General features: G+C 53.5%; 7 protein-coding genes across 7 annotated transcripts; 3 read left to right on the top strand and 4 right to left on the bottom strand.

Annotated features, from left to right (window-relative positions):
- Positions 1 to 325: 325 nt before the first annotated feature.
- Positions 326 to 2,518, bottom strand: C8Q71DRAFT_779712 (uncharacterized protein). The gene is made up of 5 exons (XM_047924815.1): positions 2,481 to 2,518; positions 2,335 to 2,413; positions 1,195 to 2,275; positions 480 to 1,121; positions 326 to 423 (listed from the first exon to the last, which is right to left on the bottom strand). The coding sequence occupies exons 3-4, from the start codon at positions 2,254 to 2,256 to the stop codon at positions 696 to 698; spliced, it is 1,488 nt and encodes a 495-aa protein (XP_047775119.1). The 5' UTR covers positions 2,257 to 2,275; positions 2,335 to 2,413; positions 2,481 to 2,518; the 3' UTR covers positions 326 to 423; positions 480 to 695.
- A 209-nt stretch (positions 2,519 to 2,727) lies between these two features.
- On the top strand, positions 2,728 to 3,117 carry C8Q71DRAFT_861361 (uncharacterized protein; the record flags this gene model as incomplete). The annotated part of the gene is made up of 2 exons (XM_047927895.1): positions 2,728 to 2,854; positions 2,915 to 3,117. 2 exons carry the CDS (start codon positions 2,728 to 2,730, stop codon positions 3,115 to 3,117), a joined length of 330 nt encoding a protein of 109 aa, XP_047775118.1.
- Positions 3,118 to 3,458: 341 nt separating this feature from the next.
- On the top strand, positions 3,459 to 5,083 carry C8Q71DRAFT_280417 (uncharacterized protein). The gene is made up of 7 exons (XM_047917490.1): positions 3,459 to 3,635; positions 3,688 to 3,931; positions 4,007 to 4,311; positions 4,389 to 4,460; positions 4,518 to 4,712; positions 4,765 to 4,817; positions 4,881 to 5,083. The coding sequence occupies exons 2-7, from the start codon at positions 3,783 to 3,785 to the stop codon at positions 4,971 to 4,973; spliced, it is 867 nt and encodes a 288-aa protein (XP_047775117.1). The 5' UTR covers positions 3,459 to 3,635; positions 3,688 to 3,782; the 3' UTR covers positions 4,974 to 5,083.
- A 2,933-nt stretch (positions 5,084 to 8,016) lies between these two features.
- Positions 8,017 to 9,994, top strand: C8Q71DRAFT_779702 (uncharacterized protein). Its single transcript, XM_047924814.1, has 13 exons — positions 8,017 to 8,118; positions 8,184 to 8,218; positions 8,273 to 8,435; positions 8,545 to 8,609; positions 8,661 to 8,758; positions 8,829 to 8,911; positions 8,936 to 8,937; positions 9,020 to 9,160; positions 9,217 to 9,232; positions 9,288 to 9,342; positions 9,401 to 9,432; positions 9,488 to 9,924; positions 9,974 to 9,994. Exons 1-12 carry the CDS (start codon positions 8,069 to 8,071, stop codon positions 9,699 to 9,701), a joined length of 954 nt encoding a protein of 317 aa, XP_047775116.1. The 5' UTR covers positions 8,017 to 8,068; the 3' UTR covers positions 9,702 to 9,924; positions 9,974 to 9,994.
- A 1,057-nt stretch (positions 9,995 to 11,051) lies between these two features.
- On the bottom strand, positions 11,052 to 12,272 carry C8Q71DRAFT_714717 (uncharacterized protein; the record flags this gene model as incomplete). Its single annotated transcript, XM_047920990.1, has 1 exon — positions 11,052 to 12,272. The coding sequence occupies one exon, from the start codon at positions 12,270 to 12,272 to the stop codon at positions 11,052 to 11,054; it is 1,221 nt and encodes a 406-aa protein (XP_047775115.1).
- Positions 12,273 to 12,365: 93 nt separating this feature from the next.
- On the bottom strand, positions 12,366 to 12,935 carry C8Q71DRAFT_695173 (uncharacterized protein; the record flags this gene model as incomplete). The annotated part of the gene is made up of 1 exon (XM_047919907.1): positions 12,366 to 12,935. A coding segment is annotated over one exon (570 nt), but the record flags the coding sequence as incomplete, so codon positions are not given.
- A 3,607-nt stretch (positions 12,936 to 16,542) lies between these two features.
- C8Q71DRAFT_861358 (uncharacterized protein) lies at positions 16,543 to 17,593 on the bottom strand (the record flags this gene model as incomplete). Its single annotated transcript, XM_047927894.1, has 2 exons — positions 16,543 to 16,788; positions 16,847 to 17,593. 2 exons carry the CDS (start codon positions 17,591 to 17,593, stop codon positions 16,543 to 16,545), a joined length of 993 nt encoding a protein of 330 aa, XP_047775113.1.
- Positions 17,594 to 18,900: the final 1,307 nt, after the last annotated feature.

The raw sequence follows: 18,900 nt of genomic DNA, 5'->3' as shown, positions 1-18,900 counted from the left end.
CTGCATCAAGCATCAATGCGCAAAGCCCATGGAATTCGAGCCAGTACTGCACCTCACTATCCCGTACCCACAAGGGGCCCTTTCTCGTTCTCCAACGCCCAAATCTCGGCGGACGGCCGCGTTCTTCCAGCATCGAAAGTCGGCGAACCACGTGTCAAGTGGGATGTAAACCATGGCGTATGAGAAGCCCGCACCCACGCCATACGGAGCGGAGGCATATGTTTGATGCATAACGAGCCCACCGCGTATCCGGTTGACTACCGTCGCGATTTCCTGTGCCACGACATAGTCGCTGAGCGTGCACCATCGCATTTCGAACCGTGTTCGTGAAGCCGACTTCGAGAGCTTGGTTCACCCTGTCGATTGTAGTCTGACCATTTCCGAGTTTCCACGTTCCTAACGCGATGCTCGCAATCTCTGTTCCTGGAGTGGTTTGTGTCAACCTCAATGAATCACATCATACGCTGTAATTTACACACCATCATTGAGCTTGATCGCATCCCAAGGCGTGCCGGCAACGACAATCGTCTCAGAGGGCTGACGAGGGAACCTGAGTTGCTCATTCCATCATTGGGCATACCCAAGCTTTGCTAGTGTCGTTCACAGCCATGAGACTACAGGTACGGTTTCGCCACGATTTTCCCAACTCGCAAGTTCGTGACATTATCGTGGAAGGTCGGCAACGAATGCATCACCTACAGGCTCCCTTCTTGAAACGCCTCGCTGCGCATGTATTCGTCGATCCTCTGACCCTCTCCTGCATCGATTTCCACCAGTTCGGCTGTAGCTTGTCCATCCTCTAAGCCTGCCTCCGAGTTGCCGCTCGTAGCGCGCCACCACCGCGTCTGCCCAACAAAAGCCGGCTCATCAAGGCCATTCCAGTCCTGTACCATGTAACCGGGCGACACGGAAACGTAGCGGAGGGACGGTACCGCCTTCAATACGAGGTTGGGAATGGCGTCCCGCAGCTCTTTCCATTCGCTGCCCACCATCCAGTCGTCCCAGTCGTCGTCTTCGCGAGATTGCCATTCTTGCTCGGTAATGGTGTCGTCGATGAACTCGACGAGCCTGATGCGTATGCAGAGAATGCCGCAGTTGGAGAACATCGGGAGGTACTCATCCTGTGGCAAACATACAACATACATGAAACGTGTAGCAGAACAAGAGCGGAGCTGTGTATTAGGACAGACGTACCAGCCAATCCTGCGCGAGATCGGTGTGGTCGTGAAACAGCACATCCAGATAGCGTAGTCTCGAGCCAGGATGCTTCGCGACGCTTGCGAGCGACTCCCAGAAGTATGGAATTGAGAGCACGCGCGGATATGATGCACGGAATATGGTGTCGATCGTCTCGCTCAAATCAGACCGGTCGTTGTTGACGGATACGTCGAAGACACGCAGGCGTGTCGTGACTTCAGGTACCAGGGTGTCGATGGTGCTGTACGGGTTGTGTACATCGTCGGGGTAGAAGGGTCCACCATCGTTTACGGCCGAAATGTACAGTGATGCTAGATTCGGACAGAGCGCCACGACGGGCATAGGGTCCATGTTTTTAAGACGTAGGGTCTTTGCGTTGGGCCATAAGGAAGCAGACTTCGGAAGCGGTGACGGCGATAGCGGCTGATATCGATCGTGATCAGATTGCACGAATGTGAATTCGTGAAGGATGATGGTCGACGCCCTCTGCAGGACGTTCAGCTCTGAAAGCATGGTGCGATCTATCAGCGTGTGCGGCTCGGTATCCGTCGATAGTGCTTGGAAGCGCAATACATCGGGCTTGGAGGCCAGCCTCTTGCAGAGGTCTAGGCCTTTCCCACCGACACTCCGAAGGTCGAGTTCGCGCAGGTCATGGAGAGCCGCGATTGCATCGCCTAGTACATGGCCATTCCGGGTGGCCAGATGTTGCTCAAGAGACGGAACTACGAGTGCTTGCAGGTTTCGCGCCCGTTTAAGGACGTCGGCAAGTGGTGTGTAGCCGTCGGGCAGCTCGTGCGGGGGGAGACTCGAAAGATTAATGGTGAGCCTCCGTAGACATTGCAGGCGGTACCCATCGTCCTCCTCGAGCATAAACTTGTGAAACTCGATGCTTGCGAATGGCGCTGCAATCTGTAGTGAAGAAAGAACGCGCCGTCTGGCAGCTGTGCCTACGGCACGGGACGTCAACGCCAGCTGTGCGGCGGCATGATGTGGAAGCCATGAGACGATGATCCAGAGGACGTCGTCGTCCAGGGATAAAAGATCGGTACGCGATGTCATCCTCCTAGTGGATTCCACGCTGCGATGAATGGACCGGGACGTCACTTGAGACAGTTCTGAGTATGAGTGAAAACGTACCTGACTCTGAGCCCGCCCTAATCTCCAAGAGTTTGCGAAAAAAAATGTCACTGCAACGCGTGATATATGTTCAGCGTCACTACGAAAATGTAGGTGAAGTGTAGTCAGTTCCAATCTACGTGACAAAAGAAAAGACCGATACTTACTCGACCTGCTGAGGCGAACGCTGATAAGTATGTAGTACGCGGCGCGCGCCGTTGTACTTAAGTAGGTCGTACACACCTCACGTGCCGCAGCTACATGTGGCGTTCGCTTGTGTCATACAGTACCTGCATCCTTTGTAGCCCGCCATCGCCACGAAGTAGGAGAACATATAATTTGACTCGTCCAAGCGGCTCCCTTGACCTTCACGGACTACATCCTGATCAGACTTCGATTCAAGACTTGCCCCACATGCAGGCAGCTCATGCCCCCAGCTTCCGCCACATCTCGCCACACATCGTTGAAGTGAACCCGCGTCGCATCAGCCAGTTCCACGACTCGCGAGAGATGGTCCTCGCGATGTATGGCGCGATAGTCGGTGCGTAGATTGTATACGTCGCTGAAGGCGACCGCAACTCACACTCCGGCCCACGGTCAGCGCATGAGGGCTACTACGTCGCGGGGATCTTGCACAGGAACGTGTGCGAGGCGAATATCTGGATATTTGAGAGGCAGACGGAGGAGGGAAAGCGGCATGTCGCTGGCGCGCTGCTCGATGTTGATCGCTGCGACAGCTACAAGAGTTTCAGGCAGGCTGAGCGGCAACCTCCGAGGAGCAACGCGGAAGAGGAGGTCGACTAAGCCGTGTGGTAGCCCTGGGCAAAGACGAGTGAAGTAAGTGACGGACTAATCTCGCGTGCTGTGCTTCATTGTTCCACCTGCAGTGTGTAATCGATGTTCAACGAGTGTGATTGTATTGTGATGTATTGTGAAGTTGCCAATGGCCTCGAGCGTCAGGGCGTCAGGCTCGCGCGTGTCCGCGACCATATCGACCTGAGTGAACTTATGTCATATGGGTGTTGTTGACCTCTCACGTTATTTAGTTCGTGGCCCTCGAAATGATCATGGCAACATACTACTGGACCTACTCAAGCCAACTGAAGTGCTAACAAATGTGCGTATACCTGCATCATGACTCGGACCCGTTTCATCGCGTTCTCCGCGTTCCAGATACTCGCTTTTTATGTTGCCCTTCTATTGTCTTGCAGGACCGACACAATAACGTCAGGATGACAGGCTTCGCAGTGTTGGGCGCAATTGTAGCGCACACAGACGACGACAACGCGGGAGCGAACGGTATAAAAGGGCTTCTGGGGACGGTACGTTCTCACTCAATCAACCGCTTGGGTAACAACACTGAACCATCTGGAGGCTTCCTATCCTGTGGGATATACTGTTCCTGACTCACTGACAAAACAGGGAATACGTGACTTACGAGAACTAGCATTGCGAGCAGAGCAAAATCAATGAAACATGCCACCGCAAATCGTATTAATTCTACGGCACTCGCATGCCGACCCTGGCAAGATATTCATCAATTCGGGAGCTGGCCACGGGGGTGGGGAGAACGGTCGCATAAGCATGGGTACCATCTTCCGGTTGATATTGGCCTTAGGTGAATAACATCTTACGCCGCTGGGCGAACATCGGCGTACTGCAGAGCTCACAGTGGTCTTGTTTCCTCCAAAAGCAGCTGGTTTCGTCCTCGGCATTTTGGTCGCGCCATCGCGGGCATACACTCTCCGCACGCATCCCTCAAACACAGCGCCGCGGTGCGACGCACATCGCCTCTGTCCCGCCTGTACGCACCCGGGACAACGTCCACAGGTAACCCTCGGAGTTCATCCCGTCTCCGCCACCCTACGTCGCCGCCCCATCCTATCTCGCGCCTACGATACGAACTATGTTTGGCCTGTACAGCTCATCCCCACTATGGCGCATGCCCCAAATGTTATGTCCTTTCGATACATCTGCAGCTGTATCTACTGAGTAGAAGTAAGTCGACTCATATAGTCCCTTACTTGATATCTAGCTGACCCACGATTCGCTATCATTTGACCGGCCAATATTAGGTTGTCCGATGCGAACAGTCGCTCTCATCGAACGCCTCACCTCGTTCGCAGAGATATCTCTCATAGCCTGCGGTGCGTCCCAGTCTCGTTCAGTACGATGAATCTCGCTCACTTCCATCTCTCTAGTAGCAACTCGAGCCAATCGTTCGCATCATTCGATGCGTTGGCCCTCTTATTCCGTCGAGCTACCGCTGGCGAGAACTGGATGGGAGGCGCATTACACTGCGGGTGCGAGGTTGGGGTCGAGATTAGAAGTTGACGCTGAGGCAGACTCTGAACGAGAGTCGGAAGCTGGTGGCGAGTATCTTGTCGCATTCCGTTCCAGTGGGTCACCCGTCAGTGTCAAATGACCGCAACTGATAGCCCTCGTTGCCAGTGAGGTATCTCCGCGCCATCAGCGTGGACTGTCAATGTCATGCTAGGAAGCTAGTGAGTGTACCTCTTGTGAGTCATGATGCTTGCTGACTGTGTCAAGCGTTCGCGCGGACTTAGCTCAACGACGTTCACGGCCACGCGGAATCAACGATGCAGTCACCTCCCTACTCTGTATCGTTGATCGGCGATCTTCACGAGTGCGCCGGGTGACGATCCTCCCGCCCACGCATCAGCGACGAGCCACCCCATGCTCGCACGAGCGAATGGTGCCCCAATTCCTCGTGTCAATGGGATGCGACCATGTCACACCACGGGATAGGATGGAGGGAGAGCCTTATGTCCCCCCGGCTCCGACGGCTTCACCGTACTCTACTACACAAAGCTGGACAGGTTGTGTGCACCGTCGGCTCGAGTCGTCGACTAATCCTCGATGGGCATCTACGTGGTGGACCAGAAGACGTCGAGCGACATGAGACAAGGACGCGATCCTTGCACGGATGGCCCAGCAACAGCCGTAACTCTCGCACTCGGAGATACTCACCTTCTTCCGCTCGCGCACGGCATCGTCGGTCGAGCTCGCGTGCGGTAGGCTCGCGAAGCGGTGAAGCTGCCGGTGAACCTCTCGAAACCTACGGCAACCTCGGTCTCGACGACCGACCGACATAGCCTCCCTCAGGCTCCCCTCTCTATTTCGTTCACCTGTTACTGCATTACTCTACCTGACCTACCATACTATACATCCGACTCTACCGACATGCCAGAGAGAAAGCACAAGGTGCCTGCGACGGTCACTGTAGGAGCCGGGAAGGGTATCGTGTTGCCGGGGCCGCACCTGAGGGCGGCAGGTTGCCAGTATAAACAGCCCCGTGCACCGTGCTCATGCCTCGCTCTGAGCCCGACCGCTCGTCCAGCCCGACAGCCGTATCGAACGTATGTCGTCTCCCGGGCGGGAGTCCCCCTTCCGTTGTACGTGACCACACCCCAAACATCGCTCTGATTATCACACTCGACGCCACACTGTCGTCTACACGCGTCCCACATCCCTACTCATCTCTCCCTTACTGTACATACACTCGCTCTAGCCTCGGCGACGAGCACATGCTAAGATTGATTATGATAGCACGGACCCGCATTCACTACGTACGCTAGAGCTTTGTCTACATAGGGCTCGGCCCTCGCGGACAATAAAGGGATTCAAAAAAAAAAAAAAAAAAAACCTCTCGAAAGAGGCGCTCGGGATCAGTATCCCGCGGTGCAATCGCCGGAGTCGACGAGGAAGTGCGATGGGTTCTCCCGTCAAGGCAAGTTGGCAAGATTCCGTGTTGTTAGAGTGTGGCTTTGGACATGGACGCACTGACAGGTGTGTGCGTGAAGAGGGGTCGTACCCTTTGCGACCGGGATCCCATCCTCGCCATATCTGCGACCTGCGACCTCATCGACACGGCGAGTTACGTTTGGAGGCGCAGTCGGAACCCCCGCTGTGTAAGTCGTCCAACGAAGCCCTGCATGCACGAAGAGTCCGCGTCGACCTCTGGGCATGGCGCAGGAATCTCTGCGAATGGACAAGTTCATCCTCAGCTATGTAGCTGACCGGAGCGTCAGCCCCAAGGGCCTGCATGAACGTCGTTGACGGCGTGGTTGTGCCGCCAAGCCGACCTTCGACCAACTGCCGCCAGTACCGACTGCAATACCCCCACCGAGCCTAGGCGTGAGGAGTAGCATGCTCAAACATCATCAAAAAGAGTTTCAGTGACGGCATTGGTGAGACTTTGCGCACGGTTCCATAGTATTTTTGGAGACCGACGCTGATCCTTCGTGTGCTACAGCGGTCGTCCGGATGGACGGAAGTGAGAGCTCCTCATCATGGACAACGTCGATCTCCTTCGGCCACGTATCGTCTGATAGCGATCACAACTTACAGACAATCATACCCCTCCTGCGGTGCCCACGAAAGTCTCACTAATCTTAGCTATCGCAATTGCAATGTCGCCAATCCTCTGGCATGGCGCTGATACTGTCTGTGCACACTCAACAGGAGTTCCTCACCGTGTCTTCATGGATACCTCGCTGGGTGAGTGGTTGCATATTATCGTAGATCAATGTCTGACCTTGGCTGCCAACATCTGATCTCGACTAGCCAACTTCCTCAGTACCTAGTGACCAACATCGACCATGAACATAACGACATACTAGTACTAGTATGCGTCAAAACGAGTCGCATAACCCTCCTCCACTCAGACCAGTAAAGCAGTCCTACAGTCATCAGATATCCCGCGGGCGAAATATTGGTGGGACCACAGTCCTCCTGCGAACATAGCAGGACGGTTACGTCGAGCTGTGCGGTCCGTCAACGAGTGAGCACAGCGGACAGGCACCCATACTTTGTTGTAAAGCACGGATGCCTGTCCGCTGTACTCACCCCCGCACGGCATAATCTTGCCGGTACATCATCATCTGCGTTACATGTCATGACGCGCAACTTCTTCTAGACAGGCCGCCCTATGTAGATTTGTTCGGTCGAACGTTGGTTCTCTACGATGTCTGTCTTACCTGTGCTCAAGCGCGGGACGGACGCCTCGGCCCGGGGATCCCGAGTGTTGACGGGCAGTGAGAGCACTGGTATATAGGCGGTTGCTTCTCGCCACAGTGGGACCGGAGGTCGTTAGGCGAAGGTATACAACACAGCGCCGGGCATCCCGCCGGTGCTAGATCGACGACCAGTGTCACGCCCATATATCCTCGGATGATGCGCCGAATTTAGGGCACGAGGACTCAGAAAAATGGGACATGGCCTAAGATCGACGCACCGCAAAGCCTGTGCTACCAGGACTTACAGTGAGTTCGGCTTTTCTCGGTATAGAACGTGTATCTGAGTCTAACAATGGAGGTCACATTGTCTAGAGCACAAGTGACAGTAGTTATCGCGTCGAGGATGCTAGACGATTGCAATGATCACTACGTGCCTTTGCCACTGCCAGTCCGACATATTCAGATGCTGCGCATCGCCCAACGGCGCGCATCCCAGCGCTCATGGACTCAGACTTGCCAAAACGGGCGTGCAGTAAGTACTTCCAACAGCACGCTCACACAGGCACTGCCACACGGCGTAGTTGTCAGCGCTCGGCTATGCTACTGACATGCCATCCGCAGGCTATAGTGGCACTGACAGCAGCGCCATCAGTTCAATGACGCATCCCCGCCCATGGGCGACGATCTCGCTGGCATATAGTCGGGTGTCAGCTCGCATGGTGAGTGTTTATCAACCCTCCTTGCCTACGTCTGCTTGCTGAGGTCAGTTTTACGCGATGAGCGGCCTCGTTCTGCAAGAGAAGCCAGGTGTTGCGCCGCAGGTTACGTGAGTCGCTGGGATCGCCGACTTGACGACATCAGGTTACTGACGATTGTCATCACCGAGATCAGACTATACGCCAACTACTGCCTCGTGGCTGCCCTCAGTAGGTCTCGACTGTGCCTCCACATCGAAGCAACTACTGAACTGCACGCGACAGCTGTATGTTTGTATGACCATTGCCTCGTCATCGAGCAAGAGATCGAGTTCGTATGGCGCCGACGCAACTCGCCCGCGTCTGTATTCTACGTGCTCCTGCGCGTGGTGACGCTCTGCAACTTCGGCCTACTCATGGTCAAGGACTTCACGAGCATGGATTGCCATGTACGTCCCTCAGTGTTTCGCGTCGCGCGAAAGCTCATGACATACCTCCGCAGAGGTACGCAATCGTCCGACATGCCTTTCACTTTTGTTAGGTACTCATCATCCTTGTAGTGCGCGCCCGGTAGTCCTCGCCCTCAGCATCGTCGTTATTCTCTACGTCACGATACTAGCAGGTGCGTTGGGTATCCAATAGTCGGTATGCAGGTTGCTGAATGGTCCACAAGGAATATCCGCATTACGAGTATATGCGATCAGTGGCCGGGACTGGCGCCTCCCAGTTCTCATCCTCCTACTGCTGCTCCTTCGAGTTTCTTTTCTCGTAGTAAGTGCCCCGCTCAGCGATGTGTCAACCGATCTATTCAACAAGTGCTGCGCTGTCGTACATCGTACAGTTCAACTACGTCTCCCTGACGTCCATCCCTGTGCCTCTGCCCTTAGGCTGTATTCTTACAGACTTAACATCTGCACTGAAACCGTGAGTCTCGCTGTCTTTCGCGTGATACGTAGCTCATTTTCCCTTCAGATGTTTGTACCATTCACTTGCTAGATGGTCCCCGCCCACTCACTTCGAGATTTATTACAGACCTTACCGTGTCATTAGTCGCCTCGATCGCCGCAGATAGCGTGGTGATTTTCGAGACCTGGCGTCAAACCTATCGTGTCTATCGTATGACCCGCCGCGACCACATACAAGCCCCGCTCACGGCTCTGCTCATGCGCGATGGTTTGTCTTCCTGCATTGACCAATCCCGATCCTCGCGCTGACCTGTATGCTGGCAGGGACGATCTATTTCGGGTAAGGCTGACTTCGATGGTAACGTAGCTCAGCAGCTGAATGCCGGTGTGTGCAGGGTGGTCATCATCATCGATTGCTTAGACCTCATCTTCGGATGCTTCACGGCGCATGTAAGCGACTTCACACTCTCTCAACCTCGAGGGCTCGAGCCGAACCGGTCATTCGCAGAATTTCGATGGGTTCTATTATATCGGCACTGCGTTCGTCCTCCTCCTCACTATGTCGATGGCTCCGTACTCACAGCCCCCTATACAGACTCATATGTATAGTGCTATCGCGTTTCGTCCTCAACCTGCGAGAGGCAAGCCTCGGCGAGCCCGCCAGAACCACAAGCTCTATCCTGCCGACACTGTCATCGGACATCCGCTTCCCGTCGGGACTGGACGCATTCGGGTCTATGCTGTCCGATATCCTGGATGACGATGTCTCTCTGGACGAAGATTGGTTCATGGATGACGATGAAGACTAGCGAGGACGTTGCTCTCGCAACCCTCCGGGGCAAGTACAGGAGATCGCCGTGGGCAAGGCGTTTCCGCGCATATAGTACCCGTGCCCGAGCCAGATAACCCCGTCCACGGCTGCACGGCCTGCTGTCATTTCTTGGAACCGCGCCGCTGTATAGCGTGGATACGGTCACGTAGATGGCACACTGGCAGTGCAGCAGATGCTTTTTGATTGCTGGAGGAACCTAGGTCGGTCTACAGAAGCGGACAAATTCACCATTGTACTCATCGAAACAAGAGATACCCAACATCCACGCACATACCACAGTCACACCGCCAGTACTATGATATATTGCGTCGGAGAAAGCATACACGGACGATGGTAGTAGTAGTACGTACTACGGGTACGGGAATGCATCTATACTCTTCTATGTAGTACAGTAGATTTGTAGACGGCAGTGGAGTATTGATCGCAAAGACTCCCGTGAAGCGCAGTGCATTTCTTACCTCATGTTCAATAGAAAGTGTATACCGCAAAGTCCATTAGCAGCTCTGCGGCCTGTCGCGGAACTGTGAGGGATTGACTATGAGGCCGGCAGGCGCTAGTCCGGGCATACGAGTAACGACCGCGAGAGCCTCAGCCACAGACGCGTTGTGCCCTCATCTCCTGCGACTCTTTAGGGCCCCATACCTCTCATGCCCTGCTATCTCTGCCGGAAAGCAATCTCCAGTGAACGATAGGACCCCGATTTATTGGTGGGGAGGCCTGATCCCGCCGCCCGAGATTTTGGCATTTTTGTCCGGACGTAGACGTCCAAATTTGTCCGGATTAAATCAGGCCTCAGGGAGGATTGTCCGCTGCTGTCCGGACTGTACATCAGGCCTTGGTACGAGCGAATCGGTGTCCGGATTGCAAGATCAGGCCTCGTCAGCCATGTAACTCATGGTAAATAGAAATGGTCGGGCAAGTGAGCACCAACGGTGCACGGATGGGGTGGCTACTGGTCGATGATCATGCCAGCAGTCGTATTCGTCGCGCACAACGTGCTATGGCTGCTCGGCATTCGACGTCAGGGAAGTCATGATGCCGACCTTGCGCATGCAGCGGACGTGTAGGTCAGCTTCAGGTTGTGCCGCGACAGGTTGCGACGCTACATGGACGGTTGAGGTGTCCGGACAGGATCAGGCCTCGCGGGGCTGGAGGAACCATGTCCGGATACTTTTTTTTTTTTTTTTTTTTGGAGGGCTCTTATGGATACCAGCAGTTGACAATTGGTCATCCCCGGAATCCAGCCAGCCAGCGGGTTCCCCCGCTTCTTGCGTCCAGGGTAGAAAATGCTTTTACGCACGGCTATCTTAGCCAGTGTGGGACTCTATCAGCCTTCACCATGAGCGTCACGTTGGAAGGATGTAATACCCACTAAAACCCATTTACAGTTCGTCCAGTCATCAGGTAATGCGTATTCGTCTGACAACGTTCCTCTCCAGGTACCTGTGACCATCTTCTTGTCTAGGGCTTGTCGGCCGAACCTTCGGTGCGTCATTGTCTTATCAAGATGTAGTCGCTTGTTCATCATCGAGGTCCATCTCGCTGATATCTCTCTCTCCGTGTGGGTCCATTCTGGTATGTCTGCGTGGCCAATCACTCTCTCGCATCGAAGGCACCAGATTAGGTATGCCGATTCCGATATCAGTATCCTCCAAAACCGTTCGGCTGTCGGTCGGCGTTTCATCTTGGGTGTGTACCATCTGCGTAGGCCAACACCCATTATCTCATCGTAGCTTGGTCTTGTCCACTCCGCTTGCTTTTTCCTCCAGATTGATCCAGCTAGGTCCCAGACAACGTCGCGGCCAGGGGCCTGACATAGTGTCATGATGTGTTCCATCGTTTCCGGATTTCCGCAGTGCGTACATGTTGCTCGCTCCTCGTAGTTTGGGATGTTCTCCCAAAACGCACCACACCTATGTGCGTTGTGTATGCACTTCCAGAGGAAGTCGGCTACAGGTTTGCGTATTTCTCTGGCTCGGAGACTGGTCCACACCTCCTCTTCGGTGACTCCGTGCTCGCCACTGTCATTCGTGCCGCTGATTATGCTTTCTAGGTTTCGTTGCGTAGACTTTCGACGTGTTTTGTAGGTCAGGCGTATCATTCTGTATGCTAGCTGTTGGGACAGTCCCGATATCTTCACTCCAGATAGGTTGAAGCTGCGGTTTGTAGCTGGTATTACTACTTTCAGTCTGTTTAATACCGTTAATTCCTTTGCTACAGTTCGTGCTTTGTCAATGAATGACCATTCCTCGTCGCCGTCTGCTTTGCGGAAAGTTGTAGCCGCGCATCGTTGTCTTAGTATGTTTACCAGTGCTTTCCAGGCTAGACGGTTGCTTATGCCTCTCCAGTCCATGCTTTCCCACTTCTCAAGGTCGCGTGTAAGCACTATGCTGAGGATATCCGTTTCACAAATAAATCTCAGGGGTACGTCCTTGTGTGTTAGTTGTGCAGCATGGATTGCAGCTGCTATCTCTCCACTCGTATAATTATCATTTACAAGGTCCGTCTCTAGACCAACAAGGTCGTTGTGTATCGTTTCTAGTCGCATGATCAATACTCCATTCCCGTCAGGTCGTCCATACTTCCTACATCCTTCAGCAGGTTCTGGCCTTGGATTCGCTAGTATGTATGCGGTTCTTCTTTCTGACTCTACTACTATCCCCCTGCGAGCGCGTATCGCTGGAGGGTTGTCAATGTTATCCTCGTCGACGAAGACTCTGAACGCTTCCGCTATTCCACCTCGCTCTGTTACTGATGGGTCGAACGTTACGTATTCACCGTTCTTATCCAGGGCCTTTGTATTGGCCTCCTTCCGGCTCTTTGTGAGTGTCAGTCTATCATTCGGGGATGGGTCTGATGGATTCCATTTCAGCCCGATATCGCCCAACAGACGGCCGGCTGCTATCCTACATCTTATTGGGTCTTTGCATCCCAGAGACCTGTCTGCCGTGCATTGGTCGCACTGGCATACAGTCCTAGTTCCAGTTCCTTCCGCCTCTATAGGTGCGTCGTGTCTCGCAGCTTGGGCGATATCGGCTACCGTAGTTACGTTGTGTACTTTACGCAGGCACTTACTTAGTATCGTGTTGTCCAGCCGGCGTAGCTGTTTTGTTGCGCTGATATGGTACCACATAGGTAGTTGTTCTTTCAGGCTTTTTTCAAGTTTGATTGCAGCGAAGTTAGCTTTGTGCTTCTTTGCAGTCTTCAACATGGACTTGATGTAGTGCGGTAGTGGGGACTTCGCATCCATTCGCGGCTTCCAATTCTGGATGAACATGTTGAGTTGAGTTGATCTTTCTATAGCTCCGGCTGTCTTACTGACGTTCATCGCTATGATCACGTCCATTATGTACGCCCACAGAGGTCGGTTATCGTCCAATTGTAAGTACCGTTTTAACCACATTAGCTCAATCGCTTCATTGCGACTCTTGAGATCTAGTATGTCCTGTCCGCCTTCCATTGCTTTCGAGCATAGCGTGTCCATACTGATTGGCGGAATCTTTCCCTTTCCCCATACAAAGCTTCGTATCATTCTGGTGAGAGTTAGTCTTATAGCTTCCGGCATCCCTTGGACCGCTGTTAGGTACTGAGTCATGCCGCCCGGACCCATCTGTATGATGTGCCTTTTGCCTGTCATAGTCGGGTTACAATGGCTCCATCGTTTCAGGAACCTCTCTACTTTTTCAACTGTCGGGCTCCATATTGCAGCATTGTTAGTCTTGTTACCTATCCATGCTCCCAGTATTCTAACCGCTTCTCCATCACGGGCGATGTGTATGTATGTAGGGATCTCAGTGTCGTCGTCATCATCGTCGGGGTTGATCCGTCTGGACTGGATTACTGCAGACCGGTACGGTTCGCTGCCTATGGGTATGACTTCCGTTTTGCCCATGTTGAATCGGGCTCCTGACGCTAAACACCATTTGTTCAGGATCGACCATAGGTCGGACCATTTGTCCGATTGGGAGAGGAAAGCAGAGGTGTCGTCCGCAAACAGCGAGGTTATCAGCCGCTCCGCATACCCGGGTATGTTAAATCCTCGAAGGCTGGAGCTACGTAGGGCACATGCTAACGGCTCTATTGCTATGTCGAACAATAGGCATGACAACGGGTCACCTTGTCTGACGCCGCGTGTGACTCTGAATGGTTTGCTGGACTCGCCGTTGATCATTACTACTGTATTCGCGTCTTTGTACAGGTTCTTAATGCGCTGTATGAAGGATTTAGGTATGCCCGTCTTCTCTAATGTGGCCCATAGGTACTCATGTTTAATCTTATCATACGCCTTTTCTTGATCTAGGGCTATTATCACGCCGTTGTCCTCGGTCGCCTCCGCGTAGTCAACCATGGTTCTACACGTCTGGGTCTGGTCGGTTATTTTGCGTCCTGGGATGAATCCAGCCTGATTAGGGTGTACTATTGTCTTAACTACCGAGCCTAGGCGGGAAGCTAGGACCTTGGTATAGAGCTTATAGTCCGAGTTGAGTACTGTTATAGGCCTATAATTACTGATATCCCGCCTATCCTTTTTCTTGTAAATAGGGCACATCCAGCCATCGGCGAATCCTGATTGGGGATCGATTCCAAACTTCTCCATGTCTCGGAAGAGGAGTAGAAGTAGGTCTATGCTGTTGAAATCTGTGTTATTGTGATCTGACGTGTCCTCGCCGCTGCGTAGCGCTTTCCAGAATTCGTAGGGTATGCCGTCCGGTCCACTGGCTTTCCCAGTATTGGATTTCTTCAGGGCAGTCTCTATTTCAATTTTGCTTATTGATGCCTTCAGGCTCTCCATCTCATGTTCGTATAGGGTTGAGTTTAGCTCGTTGGTGGCTTCTAGGATGCGCTCCGTCGTGGAGGTCTCATTCTCAGGTTGTACATCTTCTCGCTGCAGCTTGTCATGATAGTTCCGTGCTAATTCAGCCATCTTGTCTGATCTGTTTACTGTTTCCTGGGAGTTTGGGAGCCTCAGAGAGTATATGATATCTCTCGGTTTCTTTTCTCTGTTGATATTCGACCAGTATTTGCTGATAGACTCTGCGTTTAGCGCGTACCGGGCTGTCGTCGTTTCTCGAATATGTTGGTAACGCTTGCGTTCCAGGCATATTGTCCGGTCGAGCAGGGCCTCTACTTCGGTGAGAAGCTTATGATCTTCTGTGTAGTTTGGAAGGCTTTGTATTCTATTGACTTCCCTTGTTAGCTTCTTAATGGCAGCATCAAGCTTTGGGGCCTTTGTCTTCATCATGGTACGCGCCGAAGATATCAGGTCAGTTTTGAACTTCTTATATATCGTTTGAGGGTTAGTCACTTCGGTCCTATAGCCGTGTTCTATGCAGTGCTTAGCCTTCGTAAGAGCATCGTTACCTAGTTCTCGTGCTGTCTTCAGGAAGTTGATGTCGTCCATTAAGTGAAGAGGTATCGTCCATCTTCCTTTACCGACGTATGGTGATCGCTCTGTACTTATCTTAGCAAGTACCAGTCTGTGGTCTGTTGGTACACACGTCGTCTTTATTTGCCATACGTGGGACGAGTTCAGGATATCATCAGTTACGTATATACGGTCTATCCGTGATCTGGACGCGGATGCACGCTGTGGGTATGAATAATCCCTTTGGTTGGGTTCTGATAGTCTCCACCCATCTCTAAGTTGAAGGCTCGTCAGTAGTTCGCGGAGAGCCGTTATTGTGTCTGTATTGTCTTCACGAGGGGGCATTCGATCAATGGCGTCTTCTGTAATATTGAAGTCTCCAAGTATGACGTCTGGCCTCGTTCCTCTGCGGTTCTCGTAGTATTCTGCTATAGATATCCAGAAATCTCTGTTTTCCTTTGCATTATTGGGTGCGTACACGTTGAGAACGGTTATCATCTGTTCATTGTGCCATCTAGTCGTTATTGATAGGGCTCTCCCTGGGATGACCTGTTTAATCGTGATATGGGACGTATCTACAAGTTCTCTATTCAATACAAAGGCCGTCCCTTTGTTGGTCGTTCCATTCTCAACGTGCATACGTCTTCCGTATAGTCTCTGTATAGTGTCTACTGTTTCTGCGTCCAGGTGTGACTCCTGTAGGGCTATTATCCCAATTCGCTCTTCACGAAGGAGTTGGTTCAGGGAGTTCCATTTGTTGTTTGAATTCCCCGACAAGCGGCCTCTCCCATTCATGTTCAGCGAGGCAATTGTCATTGTTGCCTTCGTCTTACGTCCTTTACGTCGTATCGTGTCGGGGTTAGCATCTGCTAAGCCGTTGCTGGGCATATGTGAGCTACCCTCCGCGCCCAGCCTGCTACTCGCTCCACGGAGGGTCGCCCTGCTCTCCGTTCCTTCCGGGGGGTCACTGGGGCTTCTACGGGCAGGGGGCGTGTCAGCTCCTATCCGCCCGGAAGAGTGTGTACCGTGTGCCAGAATTTCGTCCGTGTTTGTGTGATGTGTTTCGTATTGCGCCGTTGCTAATCGAGCTTGCCGCTACAACGATCCACGGCAAGTGGGAACCGCTCCTGGGTTTCGCAGGGGACATGCTAGTCCTTGTTTGCACAAGGACGTCGCTTCAGCCTCTCGGCGGGGCAAGTCTAATAGTGCCCCTTTTTTGGGGGTTGTGATCGCGGGCGTACACACGACGGCTTTCCTGTCCCGCTAGGCGGTCAGTAAATGTGGGCGCGTCGATAGATGTGCAGTCCTCGATCTTTAGTCAGTCAGTTGCGTGCAGAAGATTTTGCATTTTAAGGTCGTAGATGTTACATCAAGCTGTTTGGTCATGTATCAATGGATGCGTCGTAACGTACGGAGTGGCCTCGACTCGGAGCGTCTGCGTATGTATGCTGAGTTACTGGGCGAGGTCATGGTCAAGGTACGCGAGAGCATCTACATACGTCCTACATGCCGCGTCCTCTAGCTCCTCGTCCTCGTCCAGTGCCACGCCCGCGGCCGCCTCTTCCTCCTCCGCGGGTAGTGTTCGCTGCCTGCTGAGGTAGCAGGTGCTGCGGAGGGTGGTGCCAGCCAGGCGTGTATCGAACCGGGCAGCGTATCGACGTGTGGCCCAAGGAGTGGCAGAAGCCGCAGTAGATACGGCCTGCGAAGGGGACAGGGTGTCCAGTGGCGGGGGACCCAAAGCCGTGTTTGCTGATCACGGCGCAGAATCGCAGCCAGTCTTGCCAGTCAGAGGTGGGCGGGGCGATGTGAATGAATGCTACTGGCTCAGAGAGGTGAGCGGTGACGTTGACAGTTATCACGTCGACGTCAACGGAGTCCAGGATCGCGCCGAAGGCGTCGTCCCTCGTTGAACGACGCCACTGGCCGCCGCGCTCGATGTCTGCAAGGAGGATCTCGATGATTACCTTCCTGATGTCTGATTCCAGTAGCTCGCGGCGGACTATAGCGTCGTACTCTTCTTTCGAGTGGGCTCCGAAGCGATATACGAAGCGAAATGCTGCGCACAGGGTAGGGATGTCGTGCGTCCATCGGTCGAAGTTGAGGGAGATCTTCTGGGAGTCCAGCCATGCTGCACGGATGAGCGCGGCGCACCACTTCTCAGTCAGGCCGAGGATTAGGTACCACACCGGCTCCTTGTTCCGAGGCTTGGGAGTGTTGTCATCGTCGGTCGGCTTCTTCACCGAGTGCGAAGGGATGATGACGATGCCGAGGATCTGTGAGAGGCGTAGGAGGATCGCCATGATCTCGTCAATACGCTCGTTAACGCCAGGTCCTTCCGTGCCGAGTTCAGCGACCTGCACCACTACGTACGGCTGTCCTTTGATTAGCTCCTCCCAGGCTTTCACCTGCTTCGGGTCCATGTTCTTCTTCTTCCAGTCGGGATGGTCGCCCTGGACTCTCCTGAATGAGCCTGCGGGGGGCACGACGACGTCGGGGTCGCGCATGATGATGTCGTACGGGTCGGGGGATGGCGTCCTGGCAGACTCGGGTTGGGCGCGGCGTGTCGTGGCTCTCGCGACTGTTACGTCAACGTTTGTTTTCCTTTATTTTGCGCTTGACCGTTGTACTACCTTAGCATGGGCCCAACCCCATGACGCTACGCTTCTAGTCTTCGGACTCCTTCGCTGTTCGCTCCGGTCCAACCCGGGGCAGTTCACGTGATCTCTGACTCAGTATGACTCGTCGTGACTCGTCTCTTACTCATACCTGACTCATCGTTTATGACTCGGTCCCTGACTCGTCATGACTCACTCCCCCGCGCTCCTATTGGCTAGGTAGTTGTGACTCGTCCAGGACCTGCCCTGAACTCCCCATGTATATAAGACCAGTGTACAGTAGCGGTCGAACCTCAGTTCGACCTGGTTATCTATTGAAGCTTCACCAGCTCCTTGGATATCAGAAACTCCCCGCTCGACCTGCTAGACGGACTTAGCAGCGTCTCAGACCATCCTCCCCATCCAAGGACGATTAGAACCTAAGGTCCCTACGTTTAGGGTTAGGTTGAGAGCTAGTGCTCTAGGTGTCACGCTTCGCGTAACATAAGGTCGAACTGATCTTTACGCTCCGCCTGCTCAGGCGCAGAGCCCACACATCTTCACACACGCTTCCGGAGTGCCCCTCCGTCTAGGGGACTCCCCATCCACCACGGACTACCGAGTTGAGATCGAACCCGTTACCTACGGGCTCCCAACCCTACCGAACCTCTGGTGGAACGACGACCTTCGCCTCTTCGAGTATCAGAACGACACCGGTGAGCACAGACCTGTGCTTGTGCAAGAACCAGAACGAGAAGGAGAGAAGCGCATTTGGGCCTTCTTCCACGACACTGTTCCCCTCGAAGAGCAACAGAAACAGACCCGCGCCTACCTAGACACCAAAGGAAAGGCTGCCGAACGGATCAGGAAGATCCAAGACGAACGACCGAAGCCGGCGACTCCAGCGGCTATCCGACGAGAACTCTCGAAGCACGAAGCTACTTCCCCTGCAGTAGGAACTAGCCCCCTGGTACACGTTGTACCCGAAGTAGGCACATCCAGCCTTACCCAGTACTCCTCGAACCTCGCTACAGGTGTCGAGAAGAAGCCTCTCGAACCGGAACTCGAGACGCAGTCGAACGAACCCGAACCCGAACCCGAATCCGAACCCGAATCAGACGACGCAATGTCTACCACCCGCACGAACACGGCTACTAAGCTTGAGGTCCCCGCACCTGACAAGTTCAAGGGACAAGCTACCGATGCGAAACCGTTTA

This window comes from Rhodofomes roseus, assembly GCF_022264815.1.
Source record: "Rhodofomes roseus strain CIRM-BRFM 1785 chromosome Unknown C8Q71scaffold_23, whole genome shotgun sequence".
NCBI classification, from domain to species: Eukaryota; Fungi; Basidiomycota; class Agaricomycetes; order Polyporales; family Fomitopsidaceae; genus Rhodofomes; species Rhodofomes roseus.
Note: the sequence above shows the minus strand (reverse complement) of the source record. Positions and strands in the feature narration are given on the sequence as shown.

Coding starts and splice junctions, on each gene's coding strand:
- C8Q71DRAFT_779702 (XM_047924814.1), top strand. CDS start 8,069: ATGAGCGGCCTCGTTCTGCAAGAGAAGCCAGGTGTTGCGCCGCAGGTT. Junction 8,119..8,183: donor GGTGTTGCGCCGCAGGTTAC/GTGAGTCGCTGG, acceptor CACCGAGATCAG/ACTATACGCCAACTACTGCC. Junction 9,433..9,487: donor TTCTATTATATCGGCACTGC/GTTCGTCCTCCT, acceptor CCCCCTATACAG/ACTCATATGTATAGTGCTAT.
- C8Q71DRAFT_280417 (XM_047917490.1), top strand. CDS start 3,783: ATGAAACATGCCACCGCAAATCGTATTAATTCTACGGCACTCGCATGC. Junction 4,461..4,517: donor GATATCTCTCATAGCCTGCG/GTGCGTCCCAGT, acceptor TCTCTCTAGTAG/CAACTCGAGCCAATCGTTCG. Junction 4,818..4,880: donor AATGTCATGCTAGGAAGCTA/GTGAGTGTACCT, acceptor GCGCGGACTTAG/CTCAACGACGTTCACGGCCA.
- C8Q71DRAFT_779712 (XM_047924815.1), bottom strand. CDS start 2,256: ATGACATCGCGTACCGATCTTTTATCCCTGGACGACGACGTCCTCTGG. Junction 1,122..1,194: donor ATCTCGCGCAGGATTGGCTG/GTACGTCTGTCC, acceptor TGTTTGCCACAG/GATGAGTACCTCCCGATGTT.